Source organism: Crocodylus porosus, unplaced genomic scaffold (assembly GCF_001723895.1).
Source record: "Crocodylus porosus isolate Cpor-Errol unplaced genomic scaffold, CroPor_comp1, whole genome shotgun sequence".
Classification (NCBI taxonomy): domain Eukaryota; kingdom Metazoa; phylum Chordata; order Crocodylia; family Crocodylidae; genus Crocodylus; species Crocodylus porosus.
The window spans coordinates 35,255,984-35,276,221 of record NW_017728914.1 but is presented as its reverse complement, the minus strand read 5'-3'; the positions used below and the strand labels follow the sequence as shown (position 1 = coordinate 35,276,221).

The following is a 20,238-nucleotide window of genomic DNA, read 5'->3' as shown; positions in this document are numbered from 1 at the left end:
GTTGCTGCAGGTGTCTGGTCACTCCCACCCCAGGGAGATGGCCTCACACGGAGGAGACCGCCCACATACTCACGTCCACACGGAAGTCCTCGAGGCGCTTGAACTTGCTGAGGTATTCTTGCAGTTTGCTGTCAATGTCCAGATTTTTGGCTTTGGAATATTTCAAGAAGGCCCAGAACTTTTCAAGCCCGTAGAGTTGCCCTGTGGTGCGGAGGGGTGGGAAGGCTGGGGTCAGCATGGCCTCAAGGGGCTCCACAGCCTGCTGACTGCCATCCTCCGGTCAGGGCGCACCCGATTAGTGCCCAGGTGGTGCTGCCCCCAGGTGGGGACCCAGAGGGGCATTAGACACCCTGAGAGGGCTGAGAAACCCTGGGTCCAACCCTCCCTAGGTTGGACCAGGTGAAGGTACAGCCCGTCACGAACGGGCTACGTGCACCAGCACCCCACACTCGCTGTGTGTTTGGAGTCGGACAGAGCCCGACAGCCTGTGTCCTGCCCCACGGATCCTCACGGGCCCCCGGTGCTCGCCCCTCCTTGCTCCCACCTGGCCAGCATGGGGCAGCATGTGACTGCCCCTCAAAAGCGATCGGAGGGAGCCCCGAGAGGCAAACCCAACTTGGTGGGATCCCACGGCCATGCTAGGAGCAGCTGAAAGAGCCACCTACCGGCTTCATAATCCTTGATGGTTTCTTCTTGGAAATCCTTGAAGATGTCTGGGCGGAATTTCTTCTCCAGCCCGTAGCTGTAGTATCTGAAAAGGCACTCCAGACCATACCTGCAAGGCAGAGGAGGCCCGGGCGCATGAGTGCCGTGCATGACTACGTTGCCTCGGTGCTGCAGCCGGGGGCAGAAAACAGCAACCCCCCACGACTCTCCATGCATGAGGACAGCCGCCTACCCCAGAGACATCCCCACCAGGCAGGTCCCTTGACCCATGTCTCCCCTACCTGTATCCCTCCTTCCCATCCTCCACAGCCAGCTGCTTGAACTCCTCGTACATCTTCTTGTTGAAGTGGTCGCGGAGGAAGAACGACCAGAACCGGAAGAGCGTGTTCATCTCCTGGGACTGACCGATGCCCAGTCGCTTCCGCTCTGTGACGGGGGAGCGGGAAGGGAGGCCGTTACGTTGGGATATAGGGCAGACACATGGACCGCTGGGGTCAGGGGACCGTGCCGGGTACCAAAGGGGCTGCACCCCAGCCCCAGCAGCAGCCAGGGACATGTTGATGGGCACAGGGGCTGCCTGGCTCCCAAAACCACGGTCATTTCTGGGCACACCCAGAGCCACGAGAAGTGCCACTGCGTCAGAGCAAGGGCCCGACCCATGCAGTATCCCGCCATCAATGGTGGCAAACAGCAGAGGTTTCAGAGGGAGAAAAGAGAGGACCCATCCCTGGCCCAGTCAGACCGTCTCGGGCATCCAGTACCACTGCTGTAGGGACGTCAGAGGAGACTGCTCAGGCTGCTCTGCTGCCCGCACACCCATCCCTTAGGCATAGATTTAAGCTCTTGTCAGAACTGGCGAGTCTCAGCCTCCGTAACCTCCAGCGACAAGCAGCTTCCCCCATTAACTCCCAGCCAGCAAGGCCAAGGACCTCACTCCAACAGCAGCCACGACATGGGCCATTCTGGCACAGAGATCAGGGCCCGAGGGTGCCGTGCCTGCTGCCGTGCAACGCGCTGACCAGCACTGCACACCCACCATTAAGGCAGCGCCGACGGTACTTGTGGTACACGTGTTGCGTGAAGCCGTTCTCCTTGAGCAGCTCGTGCGAGGGATGCTGGAACTTGGGCAGCGACTGCGGCGTGCAACCGTAGCTCCCCACGGCCGGCGTCCCTTCCGAGGGGCTGGAGCTGAGCACGGAAGGTCCCCGTCAAGCCTCCTCCCTTCTGGCGTCAGAGGCCACCGCCCGGGGCAGGGCAACCTCTTCCCACTCTCCCAGGGCTCACCGACATCCCGAACCTCCCATTAGCCACTGCAAGCAGTTGCAGGCCGCCCAGCTCCTGCAGAGCCACGGGGATCTAACACCCTGCCAGGTGCCCACCAGCAGAGCTCTGAGCGTGGCTGCAGCCTCTTGTAGGGGGAATGCAATGCACATGGGCATCATATTGGGAGGAGCTCTCCAACTCTGCGCTGCTCCTGCCTGGGTTTTGTTACACCCCCAGTTCGCCCCCCGCCCCGCCGCACCTGATGGAGGCAGTCCGTGGCCGGTGCTCCCGGGAGTCCATCACCCAGCCGACGTGGCACTCCATGGGAGGGTTGGAGCTGTGCCTCGTCTTCCGCTTGCGGGGAGTCTGCAAGAGACAGTGGTGTAAGAGCTCCTCTTCTCCCAGCCTGGCATCTCCCCCCAGCTCTGACCGCAGCACGGAGCAGGAGCTGCACCTGGCCCACACCGCCCGGCCTGAGGCACCCCTCACCTTGGCATCTATCGTCCTGCCCTCTTTCACGACCGGGTAAAACCGCGGCGTCTGAGTCGGGTCTTTGAGCTGCGGCGTGCGGGGGGTGCGGGGCGTCCTGGCGTTGCGGTAGTTAGGTGATTCTGGCACAGTTGTTGGCAGAGACCGGGCGATGGTCGATGGCTCCGGGACGCCGAAGAGCTTGTTGGCCAGCGCATCGGTGGGGACTGGCAGGAGAAGCACAGAGTTAGGGTGAGCATACGGCGTGTGCACAGCACAGGCACCACCGCAGAGCCCCTAACAACAGCCAGCGGGCCAAGCACACCACGCAAGGCAAAGGAAGCACATCCCACCTGGCAGGTCCGTCCAGGTCCCCGCTGTGCTGCCCCCAGGCACCAGGGCCCACGTGCTGGAGAAGCCACGTTTCCAGCGGGCCGCATCCACCTTCTCCCATGCCTGGGCTACAGCACCTCTTACCTTGCTGGAACCGGGGGGGTCCAGGAGGGACTTCCTGGTTCGGATCGACCGGGGGCTCTGGGGTGAGGGTGTCAAACTGTTCCCTGCTGATCATATTCACCTTCTTGAAGTTCTCCACTTCTTGCTGCAGTGGAAAGGTAACAGAGGATGCAGAGCCAGTATTGGCGCCGCCTCCTCCTCCCAGGACCTACAGATCCACCCGATACAGCCAAGAGCCCCATCCTGGGAGCTGGACTTTCCTGGAGCGGACACGCACCTACCATCCTCCCACCAAGGCTGGAGGCTACAGGCCAAGTCGGCCCTGCGCTCCTGATGGGCGCCCTGTCGGCAGGGCATGCTCCAGGCTCGTCTCCATACGATGCCCTGGCTCACACCCAAGACACTCATTGCAAACTGGGTGGACACGCTCCCATGTCCAGTCCAGTCAGCCTGGCGCACTGCAGGGCAGCACGGAGTAAACCCAAGTCAACTGGGTGCTGGGCAGAAGCTGGGAGTGTCCATACAGCAGTTTTCACTGGATTCACTAAACTGAATTAACCCCCTAATGCGCAGACGCAGCCCGCGAGGATAACCCGCAGCTCGGCGCTCACCTTGATCTGCGAGTACTCGGGCTCAAACTGCTCGGTCCACAGGTCCTGCTCGTAGTAGTACAGCCCGTCGTTGATCACCTTGGCCAGCTCCGAGCTCATTTTGGCCCGGGAGGTGTGGTTGCCGGTCCGGTCACCCCCGGGGTGGCGGCGCAGGTAGGGGGGCGTCTGCGTGACGATGAGGATCTTGTTGACATCGCGGTCGTCGATCTCGTAGTCCGAGTCCTCGTCCGACCAGTCGGTGAAGGTGTTCTTGCGCCCGTCCATCTGCTCCATCTCCTCGTCGAACAGGAAGTCCAGCTCCTCCGGCTCGTCCTGGTCCTTCTGCTTCTGCTGCTGCGGCGTTTTCGACTCCTCCGCTTTCTGCAGGCGTGGGCAAGAGCAGGGGGAAGGCTGTGGGGGACCGGGAGACCACCAGACCCAGGGAGCTCCAGGCTCCTCAGCTGAGCTCTCCTCGGCTGCCCCACACCCCTGTCCTCAGGATGTACTGGGTATGACAAGGCAGCAGCACGGTGCTGCAAGGCCCGACCTCCACTCATGGCTTCTCACGGCCCACAGGGCTTTGGGGGCGCCCAGCCCCTCAGGACGGGAGCATCTCCTCAGCCAGCCCCCCTGCTTCCCTGCCCCAAGGCAAGCAGGGCACCCAGGGACCGGCTCCATAACGCGTTTGGGTGGATGGGCGGAGGAGAGGAGAGACATGGCCCATGCAAACCAAACCCAGGAGCCACCTCAGGGCCCTGCCCGCCCAGAGCTACTGCCCCGGGCTTCCCCCAGGGTCCGAGCACTGCACCGCACCACACCTTGGGCCTGGCTGGGGAGGGCCGGGGCCTCTTCTTCACTTCGATCCACGTCTCCGAGTCCAGGTCGGGCAGGCTGGCGGACAGGCCCTTGGGCATCGTCTTCAGGTTGCTGACCTCCTCCGTCTTGGTAGGCACCGGGCTAGCGGCACGGGGGGAGCCCGGCGCGGACTCTGCGCGGGAGGCAGACGCGCCCTTCAGACCCGGCACGCTCCAGCCTGCTCCCCTCACCCCACACGGCCCCCTGCAGCCCCACCCCCGTCTGCCCGCACTGGCTCGCGGGCACGTGCCCCCGGCTCCCTCCGCACCACCCACCTGTCTCCTTCTGGAAGCTCTGTCGGGGCACGAACTCGGGGCAGTTGATGAGCTGGGAGAAGTCGGTCTGCGTGTAGTCTGCCATGGGAGGGCCAGGCAAGGGCCATTTCTCAGGCTGCTCCTTTCTCCTAATCTTCTGGTCCACAATCTCCACCACCTTGCTGTCCTTCAATGCCTGGAGACACCCAGCCCCGCAGCGGCGTGATTGCCGGGACGCGGCAGCCGCAGACAGCCCAGACCTGGGCCCCCCGGTCCCACACCCGCCTCAGCGCCTCCAACCACCAGGAAGGGCACAGCTTTGCTTTTCTGGGCATCACACGGACCTACCCACGCCCCAAACCGTGCCGGCGCCTCACCTTAATGATGAGGCTGATGTCCGTGGTCAGGGCCTGCACCCGGTGGAAGCTGGCAATGAGGGTGATGGGGAGGAAGCCGTCCGAGTCCATCTTGCGCCGCAGGAAGAAGTCCCGCTCCAGGTTGTCCACACTGAAGTAGTATTCGCTGCGGAGGCATTGGGGGGTGGGAGGTCAGACATGCGCGGCCCCTGTCCCCACGCTCCCAGGCCGGCTGGGAGTAGAGAGTCCGGGCTGGGACTTACATCTGGCGCTTGATGTAGTCCTTGAGCAGCTCCTGGTCCACGCTGTACAGCTCGGTGCTGCTGATGTTGTCGAAGTAGTAGGTGATGTTACTGGTGTATTTCTGGGCGCGCGAGCCCTCCGAGCCATCGAATTTCCGGTAGCCGTACTGGTAGTCGAAGTGCGCTGCGGGAACCCAGCCCAGAGGAACCATTTGGTCTTGGGGACCCACCGGGGCTGCCTGCCACGACCGTGCCCTGCTCCCCGGCCCCCGCCCCCGCCCGCCAACAGGCCGTACGTACAGCGAGTACCTCCTCTGCCCCGGCCCCTGCCGCGGCCGCGGCCACGGCCTCTTCCCCGGAAAGCTCCTCGCACGGCGCCGCCCTCGCTCTTCACGCTGGAGGTGTCGTCGTGGTCGGTCCAGTTCCGCTCGTGTTTGCTGTCAGGGTGCCAGCCTGCAGGGGCACGGGCCAGGGGACGTCAGCGGCCTTGGCCGTACAAGGAGGCCCGGCGCTGCAGGCTGGCTGGCGGAGGCCGCGGGTGCGGGACCCCTGCTCTCAGGCCTCTTGCGAGGCCCAGGCCGCTCGTGACCGCCGCCGTGCCTCAAGCACCCTCCCCTGCTCCGAGCTGTGCCCAGAGGAGCCTTTCCATTGGAGAGGAGCAGAGAAAAGGCTCACAGAAACCAGCACCGACCCGGCCCTGCCTCCTGGGAGCTTCCCCTTGGAGCTCGGGAAGGAGCGCCCCTCACCACGGCATCTGGGCTGCTCCGGCAAAGGCTTGTCCTGCCACCCACCTTTCAGCTCGCCACGGTTGTTGGAGGGGTGTCGGTGCTGCTCATTCTGCCGGTTGTTGCGGGAGGCGGTCTTCTCCCTCGACACGTCCGACTTCATGTCGATCTGCAGCGGGACCCACCTGTGCTTGTTGCCTGCGACAGGGACACGGGCAGCGTGACGCGTGGGCTTGGGGCACCACCCTCGCCGCACCACCCAGAGATAACAACCCCCGCGGTAGCCTGCAAAGCACCCGGGCTGCTGGCATCCACCTTAGTGGGGTCACCACTGGCCTAGACGCGCGTCCAGGACGGGCCCCATGGCCAGTGGGATGCGCAGGGGCACCAACACGCCCGACTGGCACCGGGGATCCCCCAGCCTCACCCTTCTTCTTCTGGCCCGCCTTCTGGTTGTCGTCGTCACCGTTCTTCTCCTCCCCGGACTCGTCCGATCGGGCCTTCAGGTTCTCCTTGCCGTCACTTCCGTCCCCCTTCTCCTGCTCCTTCATGTCCTTCTTGATCGGCAGCTTCCGCAGGGGCTGCGGCTTGTGCGGCTGCGGGGCGGACAAGGCCGGCCAGTTGGCGCGGGAGCGGGCACGGACAGGAGGACCACGCAGCCCGACCTGGCTGCACGGAGCAACCTCCGCAGCCCCAGGGGTAGGCAGGAGGGCAACGAACTGCAGCTGAGGACCCTGTCCCGGCACCACTCGCTTGCAGACAGTTCACCCGACTGGGCTTTTGCCAGGGGCCAGGCTCTCACCCTGCTAACAGCGACCTGGGGGCATCTCAGCCCCGCACACAGGGGAGCTGCCGAGCGCGAGGGTCAGCACTGGGAATGGGAGAGAGGGACATATTCTCCCCCGGGCTGTGACAGACGGCAGCTCTCAAAGCTGGGAGGGAGACGGGAAACAGAAGGGCCCTTGCCTGGCCCTGACCCCAGGTCACCCTGCCCCCGGGAGCCACGGGCCGACCAGGTCCCGCCGTTGCCACAGGTCGGAGCGGGCTCCAGCTTGTCCCAAAATAGCAGTGCCCAGCGAGGGCGCCTGGCCTGCGAGCAGCCGAAAAAGGCAATGCTCCGCGCCCAGTGGGCTATTCCTGGCTGCCTCCCGAGCCCTCGGCGCCCCAAAGAGCTGCAGCAACCAGCTCGGTGCTGGGCCCCACGCCTGCGCGGATCGGGGCGTCACGCTCATCTCACGGCTGCCCGGGGGGCCTGCTGATGGGGGAGGGACAGGGAGAGACAATCCGCTCTGCTCTTGGGGCGATCCTGCCAAGGGCTGGGTGCGAGGGAGCTGTGACCGGTGCCAGCCCCAGAGGGAGAACCAGGACCGGGGCCCAGGGCAGGGAGGGAGGTGAGGATGCTGCCGTTTTAACCGCTCCAGACCACCAGCAAAGACAGGCCCTGTTGCCACCCGATCCTGCGAGGAGCCAGGCAGCTGAGGACAGAAGACGGTCGTTACCTGGGGACAGAGGGCTGCAAAGATCGGGCAGGGGAGAGGCGAAGGGGAGACACCGGCGCTCGCACAAGCCTGCGGCAGGCAGCTCGTCCCTCCCTATGCTCAGGGGACCCGGGGCCCAACATCAACCTGACAGGGTTGGAGATCGTACTGGGGCAGCAGCCGCTCTGCAGGGGCAGGAGGCGGCAGTTCCCACCGGGGGCTGGTGCAAGACAAGGGACAGTTCGGGCCTGGCCTCCCCTGCGCTGTTTCACACCCAGCAGGTAAAGATGTCAACGGCCGAGCGAGGCTGCCCGGTGACACCGGAGGCCAGGAGTGCTTGGCTCTTCCTGGGGCAGAGATCTGCTTCCGGGCATCCCCGCAGCGCAGGTCTGCATGCAGCCCCTTAGCTGCTCCAAGCTCCGCTGGATGGCAGCAGCATGGCACGGCCAGGCACAGCACCCTACCCCAGACCCGGGATCGGGTCTATTTCTTGCTGCTGCCCCCCAAAGAAGGGGAAAGACTGAGCCATGCCCTGCGCAGATGCGCTTTGCAAGAAAAGAAGCTACATTAGACAGAGCACTCCTCCTTCCCCGCAGCCTGGAGGCCCAGCCACCTGCTAACAAAAGGCCACGGAGGAAGGGACCCGGGACGACCTGCGGAGGTAGTGCTCGGGTAGCAAATCGCACCACGGAGCAAAGCTTGACTGCTGCGCTCTGGGAACCAGGTGAAGGGGGCACATCCTGTGCCGGTGAGGAGGTGACACCGCGGGGACACGTCCGAGAGTGGGAGAGGGGTTTATGGGGGCGGAAAGGGAAAAGCACAGGGGAAGACCTGCTACAGGAGGAAATGGGGTCAAGTTAGTGGGGGCACAAGGCAGCCTGATGCATAGCCAGGAGGTGCAGGTCCCAGCACCCCCCGCACTGGGCAGCTGGGGCCTAATCCAGCAAGGTTTCTCCCAGGTGCTCTGCCTCTGAGGAGATGCAGGGGGTGGGGGGGCAGGGCTGTCCTGGGCTATAGCGACCCAGTGCAGCGCTCAGTCCCGGGGCCTCACCTGGACACTCTTGTGGGCTATTTCTCCAGGGGTTGGCCAGTTTGTGGCATCCCCGAAGTCACCGACCTGGAGAGTGAATGGAGGAGAGAAACCACATTAGTGAACTGCGTGGCAGCCCCCAAGCATCGCAATCCCCCCTACAGCACAGGCCCCTCTACCTGCCGCGGGGCTTTTGACCGAAGCAAGTTTCACGTGTCTCAGGGAAGAGACAAGGTGCATCAGACCAGGGGATGGCGAAATAAGCTGCCTGCAGGGGAAATCCGCCTCCTCCCAGGTCAGCCGATGCCCCGAAGCCACAAGATGCGTAACCCTTAAAACCATCTCTAATGAGGCCACGGATGTCCGTGCCCTCGCTCCAGGTTCAACCCAGCTACTGCTCACATCCCTTAAGCTGTGGGATGGGCAGGGACCAGCAATACCAGCTCCTTCCCACTCCTGGCCATCATACACTGAGCATCCCTGGCCTGTTGAGCTCCTCCAGGCCCCTCAAATCACTGCTTTGCTGGGCAGGACCTTTGCTGTAACACTACCAGACCTTTTGTGGGCACTGGGGCTCTGAAAAGGAGCCCCGACATCCTACTGATTTGCTGCACAGCTGCCGGGCAGAGCCCCGAGCCTCCTGCCTTGCTCCTCCAGCTGTTTCAGCGTGAAGGCAGCTGGCGCCACCTCGTGTCCGGCGCTTGCAGGATCCCTCAGCCACGGCGCTACCGAGCCCAAGTGCAGGGAGGCTGGCACGGGTCTCCATCCTGCCCGCCCAACACATGGCAAGAGCGCTGCTTGGGAATGATTTCTGGGACGAAGAACATCAGCAGCGCTGCACTGGGTCAGACCAGCGGTCCATCTAGCCCAGTCCTGCCCCTGACCAAGCCATCTATCTGACCACGACAAAGGCTCTGGCTGGGAGGACCCCTGAGGACCACCTTCCTGCCCCAGCGCAATCCCGTCTCCGGGCAGTTTCACTAGGCACCGTCCACTGGCTCCTCGGACTCTTTCGAGGGGCAGCGGGCCCTGTCCAGCGTGCTCTGCTCTGTGCTCCCCCTTGAACAGGGACCACTGAACTGGATAGCTCTTGCAATCCATGCCCTATACAGTACCCTCCCTGACAACCACTGCTACAGGGTTAGAGATGCCAAGGGAAGCACGCCCTATACGGTACCCTCCCTGACAACCATTGCTATAGGGTTAGAGATGCCAAGGGAAGCATGCCCTATACGGTACCCTCCCTGACAACCTTTGCTACAGGGTTAGCGATGCCAAGGGAAGCATGCCCTATACGGTACCCTCCCTGACGACCATTGCTACAGGGTTAGAGATGCCAAGGGAAGCATGCCCTATACGGTACCCTCCCTGACAACCATTGCTATAGGGTTAGAGATGCCAAGGGAAGCATGCCCTATAAGGTACCCTCCCTGACAACCACTGCTATAGGGTTAGAGATGCCAAGGGAAGCATGCCCTATACGGTACCCTCCCTGACAACCACTGCTATAGGGTTAGAGATGCCAAGGGAAGTATGCCCCATACGGTACCCTCCCTGACAACCACTGCTAAAGGGTTAAGAGATGCCAAGGGAAGCACCTCTAGCCATGCTGTTCGACAGCCAGTAACAGACCCATCACCCATGAATGTATCCAGTCCCCTTTTGAACCTGGCTACGCAGCTATTTGGTCTCTGGGGCCCTTCATGCAGGCGCTCAGTGCTCCCCACTCCCTTTGGTTCGGCCTGGCGTTTGCCGGGAGCAAGAGGCAGGCTGCAGCCATGGGATGGGAGTGCGGCGCTTCCAAGGACAGGGGCAAAGAGGACACGATGCAAGTGCCCAGCCAGGCACCCCTCCACGAGCAAGGCAAGACAGGCCGGGTAGTCAAGAAGGTGCCTGCTCCTTGCGTCTTGCCCCGATGGAGGGTTTTGCTTTAATCACCTCCAGGGGCGGGCCCAGCTCCGGGACACGGCAGCCGGCTCACAGGTTTCAGGAATGTGGCCTCAGCCTTAAAAATTAGCAAAGCCGGGCCCAGCCAGAGGGGAGGCTGACGCGCTTCCAACCACGCTCTCCATCACGCTGCTGCCCCGACTCCACAAGTCTGTCCCAGCTACACTGCAAGGAACTACAGTATTTCCATTAAGCGCCTCAACTCGCCTAGCTTAGCTGTGACAGACCAGGGGTTGCTCCCAGAGGCTCCAGCGGCAGCAAGGAGCACTCGTTGTTCAGGCCTGCAGAGAAAGGAGGGAAACAGCCTCTCGGGGGATGGCACTGCTTCTGGGCACCGATCCATGGACAGGACAGCGCGTGGGGGCCTATTCCCAGCTGTGCAACCTTGGGCATGTTACTCCCCCTCCTGCATTATTTCAGCCCTTACCGCCTGTCTGTGCTGCACCTAGCGCCGCAGGCCCCGATCACATCCGGGCCCGGCTAGGACTGCAGTAGAGATACCGAATGCCTGGCTGAAGGAGGCTGGTTAAGACACCCAGAAGCAGGGGCGTGTGGAGGGCAAGACGTACCTTGCTTCCCTTCCGCTGTCTCGGGTTCGCAGCCCTCACCACTTTGGCAGGTGTCGAGTGCTCTGCAAAAGCAAAGAACATGAGCGTCAGGACATGCAGGCGGAGGGGGGCGGCTCTGGCAGGCAGACGACCCGAGAGAGGCAGCACTGGGCAAGCATCCTCCTCCCCTAGCAGCATGGCACTTACTAGGTTCATACAGCACCGTGCACGGGACCAAGCAGTGTCCTGAAATGCCTCAAGAAACCACATGGCAGACTCAGCACCAGCTATGCCAGCTTCCGGCACTTCTTGCCGGTACGGCCATGCTGCGGTTCAGCCTGAGCGCAGCAGTAGCCACAGCAGGGCCAAGGGGAAAGAGAAGTGCCTGGGCCCCTTCTCGTACTGCGCTTGACCTGCGCCAGGCAAGTCCTGCCAGCTCCGAGAGGCACCACGCCACCGTGACGCGCTGTCCGCGCAGCCGGACCGACGCTTGCTGCCAGCAGGAGTGCTCCCAGCGAGGAAGACGTGGCTCTCGTGGCCAGGCAGGCGTGACGCAAGCTGTTCCTCACCGTGGCCTGGACTGCCGCATGGTCCCAGCCCGGCCCAGGCAGTGACCAGCCGGTGGGGTATGGAGCCAGGCCGGCCCATGGCAATAGGGGCAAGTGGGTAGGGCTGCCCCACCAAATCCACCCCCCTGCCTTGGAGGAGGTGGGCAGAGACGAACAAGGCCAACGCTAAGGACGGGGTGTGGAACAGCCGACGCACAGCACCAGCGCGCGCCTACTCCTGCCCGGGGGCAGGGGAAGCTAAAGCGAGCAGACTACCCCTGCCCGGAGCACCTGGGGCCGGCTTGCCAGTTTCCATCCCTGACGAGATACCACGTGCGAGTCACCCCCGCCTCCCAGCATAACCGGCTCGTCTCTCCACGCACCGAGGGCGGGTGGAGGAAGTGCGGTGGTCGCAGCCCATTTGGAGATCGAGCAACAGCTGCAGGATCTTCCCGCCTCTGCGGCCCCGCAGAGGAAGGGAAGTTGTTAACGGCCACTTCTGCCGGGGCAGGCGGCGCGGAGCCCGACCTGCCGGGGACAACGCGCGTCAGAGCCAGGCCAGGAGGGGAGAGAAAGGGCCTCAGAGCTGAGCTGAGCTCCTGGGCCTGCGTTCCCATCTCCTCCGTCACGTAGGGCAGTCCGCACCCACCCCCACGATCCTACAGCAACCCCCAGCTTCCTTCCTGCCCCCTCAGCTGCTCCGGTAGCCAGGGCAGACACAGCTCCCACCACAGCATGGTTTAGCTGCCTAGTCCTTGTAATTAGCTTCACACGGCTAATAACAAGGCCCGACTGCCCGGGTGTGAGCACCAGAGGAAGGAGGACCTCCCCCAGCTTTCCCCAGGCACCTGCCCAGGCAGAGAAACCTTCCTTCCCGTAACACAGAGGCAAGGATGCCAGGAACAGCCTCCTCCCAGCACCTGCCTCCGTGTTTCTGCAATCTCTGGTACCAAGAAAGGAGCGACGCCAGCCTTGCTCTACCCCGCGCCTTCAAGGGGTTCTGGGCCCCAGGCTTAACCCATGAATCGCTCCCCCTCTGAGGCTGCACAGTTCAACTGCTGCTCCCACGAGCTGTGCAAGGCATCACCCAGAGCTGTGGGAGACCAAGAAACCATCTGCAAGTGGCTTCACCTCTGCACGGCGAGACATGCTGGGGAAGGCACGACAGCCACTGCACCCCCAGCAGTAAATGCCCTGGGAAGCCTGTTCGCACCGAGAGATGCACCCTGGGTCAGCTGGCTCGTAGAAGGGGGCTCGTACGAGCTTGGCAAGCCACGCAGGGGACCCCAGACCCTCGCAACCACGTGACAGGTTTTAGTAGCCCTGGGGAAGTATTTTTTTAATAGGTAGGTGCCTCAAGGAGCAAGAGTCCCTTGCTTATCTGGGCCCTGTTGAAAGTAGACCCTGGATCACACCCAACCTGGTGGGTGCAAACATAAGGCAGAGAGCGCTTGGGCGTGCATACAGACTCCCTGCACCAGGCTTGGTAACAACATTGCTCGAGTGCCCCTGGATTGCTGCATGCAACGTGACTTCGTGTCCCACTTCCTCCTCCCTGCTGCTTCCTATCCGGGAGTCTCATGCACCCGAGCACTCATCTCCAAACGGGGAAGGTCTCCCAGGACTCAGGTCAGTGGCGTCTGCTGGATCTAGCAGCTGCAGTGAGTTGGTAGCTGGCTTCCCTCAGGCAGGTCCCCCTCTGCTCATATCAGCGGTGGTCTGTGGCGTGCAATTGTGCGCGTGTGTAAAGACAGATACACTTCCAATAGCCACATCTCTCCTCTCTGCCAGCACCCCCCCATGCTGCTCTGCTATACCCTGGCTACAGCTTTGGCACAGCCTCACACTGCACACGCAGCAAGCATCCCTGTCCCACAACTGCTCCTCCCTGCAAAAAAAGCCCAAGAACCAAGGTCAGCATCCAGGAGGAGGCCGTCAGGAGCAGCAAAGCCAGCTTGCATGCTGCCATGCAGAGACCGCAGCATGGCCCCTGCTACGTAGGGGAAAACCAGCTTCATGGTGGGGCTGCCACATGCTGCAGAAGGGAGCAGGAAGCCCTGCTGTGATGGGTGGATGGGGTTAGTTCAAAGCCATCATGAAGGAGGACCGAGGCGGCAATAAACCAAATAGTTATTGGAAAGGGGTGCCAGGTGGCAGAGCAGAACTGCCCGTCCTGCTCCTTTGATCTCTCGCACAGGACAGGTGGACTCAGCCCAGGATCAAGACAATTCCCGTCTGGGCCTTGCAGCTGGTGACTCACTTGAGCAGCCAAAGTCCCTGGCTCTAAGCCTGGCTGAGGCCTCCGTAAGCAACAGCTGTAGAGCAGAGGTTACCCCGCCGAATCCCTCCGGCACGGGCACTTCGCAGGGAACAGGCTTCAGCTCCATACCCTGGGACCTGCTCCACCTCAGAAAGCCCCAGCGCCCACACAGGGGAGCCTGGGGCAGCTCTGGGTGCAAGGAATCGCTTGTCATCAGCCCCTGGCTGCTCTGCTCCATGCCCACAAATGAAACCAGCTAAATATAGCTCCCAAAGTCACCTCGCGCGCCAGCAGGACCCCGCGGCCTGGTTTGCCGATGCTCCAGGGGCAGAGGCTCGGCGGCACTGCAGAAAACCAGGCCACTCGCACGCTCCAGTAGCTATGTGGCATGGCCCCTGCAATGCACGGGTGTGCGCATGCGGGGGGGGACGACGACGACTGCACGCTTGCAAGGGACAGAGACGGCCTGGATGCTGCCACGCTGATCCCGGCAGCCTTGTAAGATTTATGCCGGTTATTCTCCTTGTTCCCCTGGCTGGAAGCTTGGGAGGCGACTTCCTTTGTACCCCAGGGGGCCAAGAGGGGTTAGGAGTAGTCAGCGGTGCAAAGAAACTTCACAACAAGGGTCCTGGGGAGCTCTGGGGGTGCAGAAATAGCGGAGCAGGGCTGAGCCCCTCCTGGGAAGGGGAAAGGGAAGCCCTAAAGGGGTGTGCGAGGCAGTGGACCGAGCCTGGGGGATTCCCAGCACAGCTGCATGCATCCAGGGCCCCAGCCAGCCTTCCCCGGGTCAGCGAGACTGCAGGGCCAAGCCGTGAGCAGCAGCGAGTCAGCTCGGAGCAGAGCTTTCCAGGCACGAACGTGCCTGCTCGGAAGCTGGCGGTGCAGGGACGCTGGGCAAAGCTTGCGCCCACCCCCAATGCTGCAGAAGGGGCAGGGGCAGGTACCTCCAACCCAGCGGAGCCAGCTCAGGACCCCCCCTTGACATACAGGTGTAGGCGGGAGTGTACGCAAGCCAGGCAGAGCCCCCCGACCCCAGCCAAGCACGCACCGATGGTGAGCAGTGTGCGCCAGGCCGCCTCCCCCAGTCTGGATATACCGACTGGAGCCTGCATAGAGATGGGAGAAGCCCATGCAGCAAAAGTGCCAGGGAGCGACTGCTTTCTTCCGCAGCGTGAGCACCGAGCTGCATTTGCAGCGAGACCTGGGGCAGCACGGCAGGCCACGAGGCTCGCGGCGAACCGGGAGGTACCACCGCAGTTCCCGCACAGGCGGCACGGACAATGCAGCAGCATAACTCTTCCTCTCCGCTAATTAGCGCCTGCAACGCGCTCGCAGGAAGAGATGCTGAGCTCTCGAGCACTGTGCTCCGGCTGGGAGACGGATTTGCGAGCCGCCTGGGGAAATCCTCCTCTCCCAGCCAGGTCTCCGGTTGCCCGTGGTCCATCGGGGGCTTGGCGCGCAGGAGGAAATACACTGCAGAGGCTGGCTGGAGGCAAGGAGTCACCCAGCTGGACACACCATGCTCTGGGCGGTTTAGCTGCAGTGTGGAGGGGGGGGGGGGTTAAACTCCCAACCCATCTGCTGGAGCACAGGGAAACGGCTGCCCTCTTCCCCTTAGAATCTGGTGACCTACAGGTGCCTAATCCCCTTGGGCTCCCAGGAAAACCCCACACAGACTCTCTACAAATCAGCCAGGATTTAGATGCAGCAGACAGCAATGGGGAGATGAGCAGCCGCTCCTCTCTCCTGCTGGGATGGGTGCAGGTTGCTCACATCCGTGGGATACCAAGGCCGCTTCACGAGCCAAGCCTGGGGCGTGGGGAAGCCGCCGGCCACCAAGAGGAAAGCTTCCCCGGGGGCAGCTGGTGACCGGAAGCCCGCTCCGAGGAAGGAGCCAGACTCCCCTCGAGCATCGGCGGCTGGTGGCTGTCAGACCCGGCAAGGCCCACGGAGAGCCGAGCAGCTGCTGGCGGGGATGTGCTGACTCACCGGCAGCGCTGCAGGGGCGGGGAGGGGAGCACGACCCCGCTGGAGGCTTCTTTAGGTGCATCACGGCACTGCAGGCTCCACGTCCCTCCAGGTTTATGATCAAAGAACATTTGGGAATCTTTGGTAGTAGCTCGGGGATGCCTTGCACCCCAGCAAGGCCAGGCAGAGAGGGGGGCTGCAGAATGACCCTGCCGAAGCTGCCCCGGTGTCAGCGCCACATGTCTCGTGTAGGGGGAAGCCCCTTGCAGTCGCTTTTGCCCATGCACACACACATACACACACACACAAACGCATTAAGATTTGCATGCAAGACCTGGATTTGCAAGACATGACTTTGCATAAAAGACGTGGATTTGCAAGACATGACTGAACACCCGCTGTTGCATTTCAGGGGAGAGAAACCCCCCCGGCACACCGCAGCTACTAAACAGGGGCTCCCTTCACCAAGCACCCCTTCACACAGCCCTTTGTGCAGCAGCAGGCACTGGCCGCTCACAAACAGGCTGGGGGCAACTGCATTTCTGCCTGGAAAGGAGAGCATCCCAGAAGAGAAGGGGCATGGGTGTCACGCAGCAGCGTGCTCCCTGGAGCCGAAGCGTCAATCCACCGCTATGAGAGGGGCCTGTAGGAGCACACGCATGTGCATGCAAAAAACACACACATCCCCCTTTCCTCTGCTATGTATTCTGCCACGCAGAAACACCGGTGTGTCAGTGCCCAGCACGGCAGCTGAAAGCTTGTAGGCAGGCTGGTTTCCAGAGATGAGGCAGGGAGATTGCACCGCGGCCTCTAGCCCCTGCACGCTGCAGCTGGAGCTGCCTGCATGCACTGCTGGCGAGCTGCTGGGCTAGGGAAGCTCCCAGCTCTGCGGATGCCTAGCGAGACCGCGCCACACATGGGAGCGTGACCGGCGGCAGGCTCAGGGAGCACAAACCGCACGCTCCCACATGCTGCTCCCCAGCGTAGACCGCTCCGGCTAGCAAGTCCGACCGTGCTGTGCCAGCGAGCCGGGGGCTGTCTGCACCCCTTCCACGACGATGCAACGGCTGCAAGGATCGCTGCCTCCTAAAAATAGCTCCAAAAAGGACATTTGACAGAAGCGCCGAGTGTGCCAGGAAATCTCCCGAGCTGCAGCCCCGAGCACGCAGGAGCACGGCGTGGGGACCGGCGCAACGGGCTGGGGCATCACCACCAGCACTGCAGATTCTCCTCCGAGGCCGCGTGGGGATGTGGCTGCGGTGCCCCGTCAGTCCAGAAAGCAGCCGCTCGTGTGCGTGCGTCTACAGGCTCATCGCACCTAGAAAAGGCTGGTGCGTCTGTCCGGACCTGGAAAGCTGCAGCACACGTTCAAAAGTGCAACATTCAACCTCACCTGCTGCTGACCCCCCAAAGCCCCATCTGCACCCCTGAATCACAAACCTGCTGCCAAGCCAGGTATCCAAGCCCCTGGGCACCGCTGCCATCACCCCCAGTCAATGCATGCGTGTGCGGAGGACTTCCTTGTGCACCCAACCAAGCCAAGGTGCATGCGCTTCTCGAGTCCCTGCGGCACTGAGGTAGAGGGGGCGAATGCAGGACCCCCCGGACAGGCAGAGGCAGTACCCGCTGGGTGGGCAACAGGCAGGAGGCCGAAGTAGAGGGAGGGAGGGGAGAGAAACAGCCCACTGCACCCCAGGGATGTGCGCCGCAGGAGACACAGGCACCGAGCGGGGCTCCGAGGCCTGCTCAGCTGCACACAGGCATCGCGCCCCACACCAGTCCCCCTGCTAGATGTTACAGCAGCAAAATGCACCGGCTGCACACACGCTCACACCTCTGTGGGCAGAAGCTGGACGCTCCAAGCCGTGGCCTCACACGGCCGAGACGCCCGATGAACCAAGCGCACGCAGCAGCAAAGACAAGGAGGGCTGGAAGGCAGCTCGGGAGGTCGCATCTAGTCCGACCCCCGGCAGCACAACACGCCCCTTCTAGTCCTTCTGGTTTTGGGGACATACGCAAGAGGCGCAACACGGCGCCCCCACCACGAGGTTTTTCCCCATCAAGGCCCAAATCGGAGGACGAAAGCACCCGCAGGGCTACGGCACAGATGACTGCAACGGAGTCTTTTAACGAAACAACTGCCCTCCCCCTGCCCCTGCAGCCCCGAGCTTCCCAGAAACGCTCTTCGGGGAAGAGCTGCATTGTAATCACCAGTACGCACACAGCAGCCACCCACCCCAGCCCCGGGGACGGCGCCCAGGATGCGGCCTCCAGGCCTCCCTGGCGTTAAAGCAGGTCAGGAGCTTGCTCACGGTCGCCCTGCGACCAAGAGGAGGGGCCGGCCGGCAGCAAAGGAGGGGAGACCGGGGTGGGGCTGCCCGCGCTGCGCTGGGGCAATCGCAGAGGTCGGCGGCAACCTGGGCTTCCCAAAAAGCGCCGGGCAGCAGCTCCCAGCGCCGAGACGCCAGGCGACGCGTCCCGGCGGGTGCCGGAGAAGGCTCCCTGCAAAGCGGAACGGCGCGGGGCGGTGCTCGCTGCCCCGGGAGCTCCCCCACCTGCGGCCGCCTGTCAGCACGTGGGCCGCGGCCGCGGCTGCGCGGGAGGCCCTGGGAACGGCCCAGCGCTTTCCCAGCTGCCCCCGCCGCGGGGTAAGGAGAAACGCTCCTGCCTCCGCCCTGGGAAAGAGCCCAGGCCCGGGCGGCTCTGACGCAGGCCGCGCCGCCGCGAGTCCGAGGGTCAGGCTCTCCTCCGCAGGGGTTTTGTGACATGCAACCGGCGGCACGAGCCAGGAAACCCCCCTGCGGGGGAAGCTGTCCAGAGACGCTCACCTTCGGGGGGGCCTCCCGACCGCAGAGGGGCCGTGGGGGGCCGGTCGCCACTGCTCCTGCCTTCCCCTCCGCGGAGGGCACCCGCGCCCGCCTGCTTCCACCAAGCTCTAATGAAAAGCTAGTTAACAGTTAATTATTACCCATTCAGATACACGATCCGCACTGCCCGACTGACGGCCAGGGGAGGATAAAGCCGGTCACGTGACGCAGAAATCCTTGCCTTATGAAAGCGCCGTCAACTATATTTAGTTCGAAAAAGCGATGACCTGCTCAGGCGCGCCCCCCGCCCCCCCCAGCCCGGGGATCCTGCCACTCCCCGTGCAAAGCCGGCCAGCCTTTCTGCTGAGAACGGCAGACTCGGCGCACAAGTGGCAGGAGCCGGCCCGGGGGCGGACGGGTGCTTGCAGTACAAGGACGCAGGAGAAACCGTTCCCATTTCCCCGCAAGAAGGGGCTGGAGCCAGTCACCACGTCCACACGCCAGCCCCATCGGCGCCACGTGTGAGCTCGCGCCCGTGTCCGATCGAGGAAGCCGAGAGCCCGAGCAGCACAGATGCTGCACGCGGCAGGGATGCTGCGGCGGCCGGGGACCAGGAGCAACGCGCAGACGCAGCCCCTTCTCAGAGCCGGCAAGCACGAGGGAACCCGACGCAGCCCGCCTGCCACGCGAGGAAAAGCCAGCACCGCTTCCCCGCCCAGCCCCAGCATCCATCGGCGTCTGGAGGGATATTCTCAGCTTGGCTTTGCTGCGGCCACCGCTGCCCAGGAGCAAGGTGCCAGGGGGTCAGGACGGTCGCAGCCAAACCCGCGGCTCTGCACAGATTCAATCCCTTTAATGGGCGGCCGCCGTGCCTGCAGCCGCTGCGGGGGGCTGTGTAACCCGACAACACCTTCCTCGGAAGCGGCCGACCCGCTTACTGTAAATATTTAACCGGCGACGCACTCCAGACAGGAATAGAGCGCGCCACGTGCCAGACGGCTGCAACCCCACGCCAGCAGAGCCGTGGCTTCTGCGCTTCCAGACCTCGTGCCCGATGGCAGACCCGTGGCAAAGCAGCGAGGGGGGAAAAAGAAATCCCAGAGCCCTCCTCCGAGGGCGCTGCAAAAAAGGACGGGCCCTCCCTTCTGTGCCCTTCCACAAATCCGCTGGGCTGAAAAGCCTCCCAGGCATAACTGCAGGCTGCCGCAGCCCTGCTTCTCTCTCAAAGGCTGACTTGGTCCGAGCTGTCGATACGCCCGTCTGCAGAACCTGTGCTCGCGAGCGCCGGGATGGAGCGCTCTCGGGCTAGGCCAAGCCCCGCTCCGCTTTGCTCCTGGATGAACATCTCAGCATTGCGCTCAGCCAGCGATCGGTTCGTCAGCAGTGCGGGGCTGTGCACCAGAGGTTTGTGAACTAGCAAACCTAAAGTGGGGAACGGTCACCTTTCTTACCTTCCTGAGCCCCCCAAAGGGATTTCCAGAGCGCCTGCTCCATCTCGTCCATGCATCGAGCTGGAACGATTCTACCTTGGACTACGGGACCGGCTGCAAACGAACCCTGCCTGAATGCAACGTGCATCAGTCCCCTCCTGCCCCCCGGGGGTACACCCACACAGGGCATGGGGCCCAAGGAAAATAAATCACAAAATGCAATATGCCCTTGTAGTACAGGGGAAGCAGAGAAGGAGGTTTGGGGGTTGTTTTTTTTTTTTAAATCAGTCTTCTTTTAAAAAAAATAAAAGCCCAATTTAAGGCATCTCCTTGGGGTAGGCCATTTG

At 62.9% G+C, this 20,238-nt stretch overlaps 1 protein-coding gene across 1 annotated transcript in view; it reads right to left on the bottom strand.

Annotated features, from left to right (window-relative positions):
• Positions 1-20,238, bottom strand: part of LARP1 (La ribonucleoprotein domain family member 1) — a 64,372-nt gene that overhangs the window by 1,914 nt on the left and 42,220 nt on the right. Inside the window, exons 2-20 of the mRNA XM_019534741.1 lie at positions 19,696-19,852; positions 18,483-18,600; positions 10,900-10,961; positions 8,405-8,470; positions 6,303-6,471; positions 5,942-6,073; positions 5,451-5,603; positions 5,172-5,334; positions 4,930-5,074; positions 4,574-4,748; positions 4,262-4,431; positions 3,465-3,824; positions 2,875-2,998; positions 2,419-2,624; positions 2,189-2,295; positions 1,703-1,854; positions 948-1,092; positions 666-775; positions 74-201 (exon numbers count right to left, since the gene is read on the bottom strand). Coding sequence (XP_019390286.1) covers positions 74-201; positions 666-775; positions 948-1,092; positions 1,703-1,854; positions 2,189-2,295; positions 2,419-2,624; positions 2,875-2,998; positions 3,465-3,824; positions 4,262-4,431; positions 4,574-4,748; positions 4,930-5,074; positions 5,172-5,334; positions 5,451-5,603; positions 5,942-6,073; positions 6,303-6,471; positions 8,405-8,470; positions 10,900-10,961; positions 18,483-18,600; positions 19,696-19,852 — 2,842 coding nt within the window. The remainder of the gene's footprint in view (positions 1-73; positions 202-665; positions 776-947; positions 1,093-1,702; positions 1,855-2,188; positions 2,296-2,418; positions 2,625-2,874; positions 2,999-3,464; positions 3,825-4,261; positions 4,432-4,573; positions 4,749-4,929; positions 5,075-5,171; positions 5,335-5,450; positions 5,604-5,941; positions 6,074-6,302; positions 6,472-8,404; positions 8,471-10,899; positions 10,962-18,482; positions 18,601-19,695; positions 19,853-20,238) is intronic.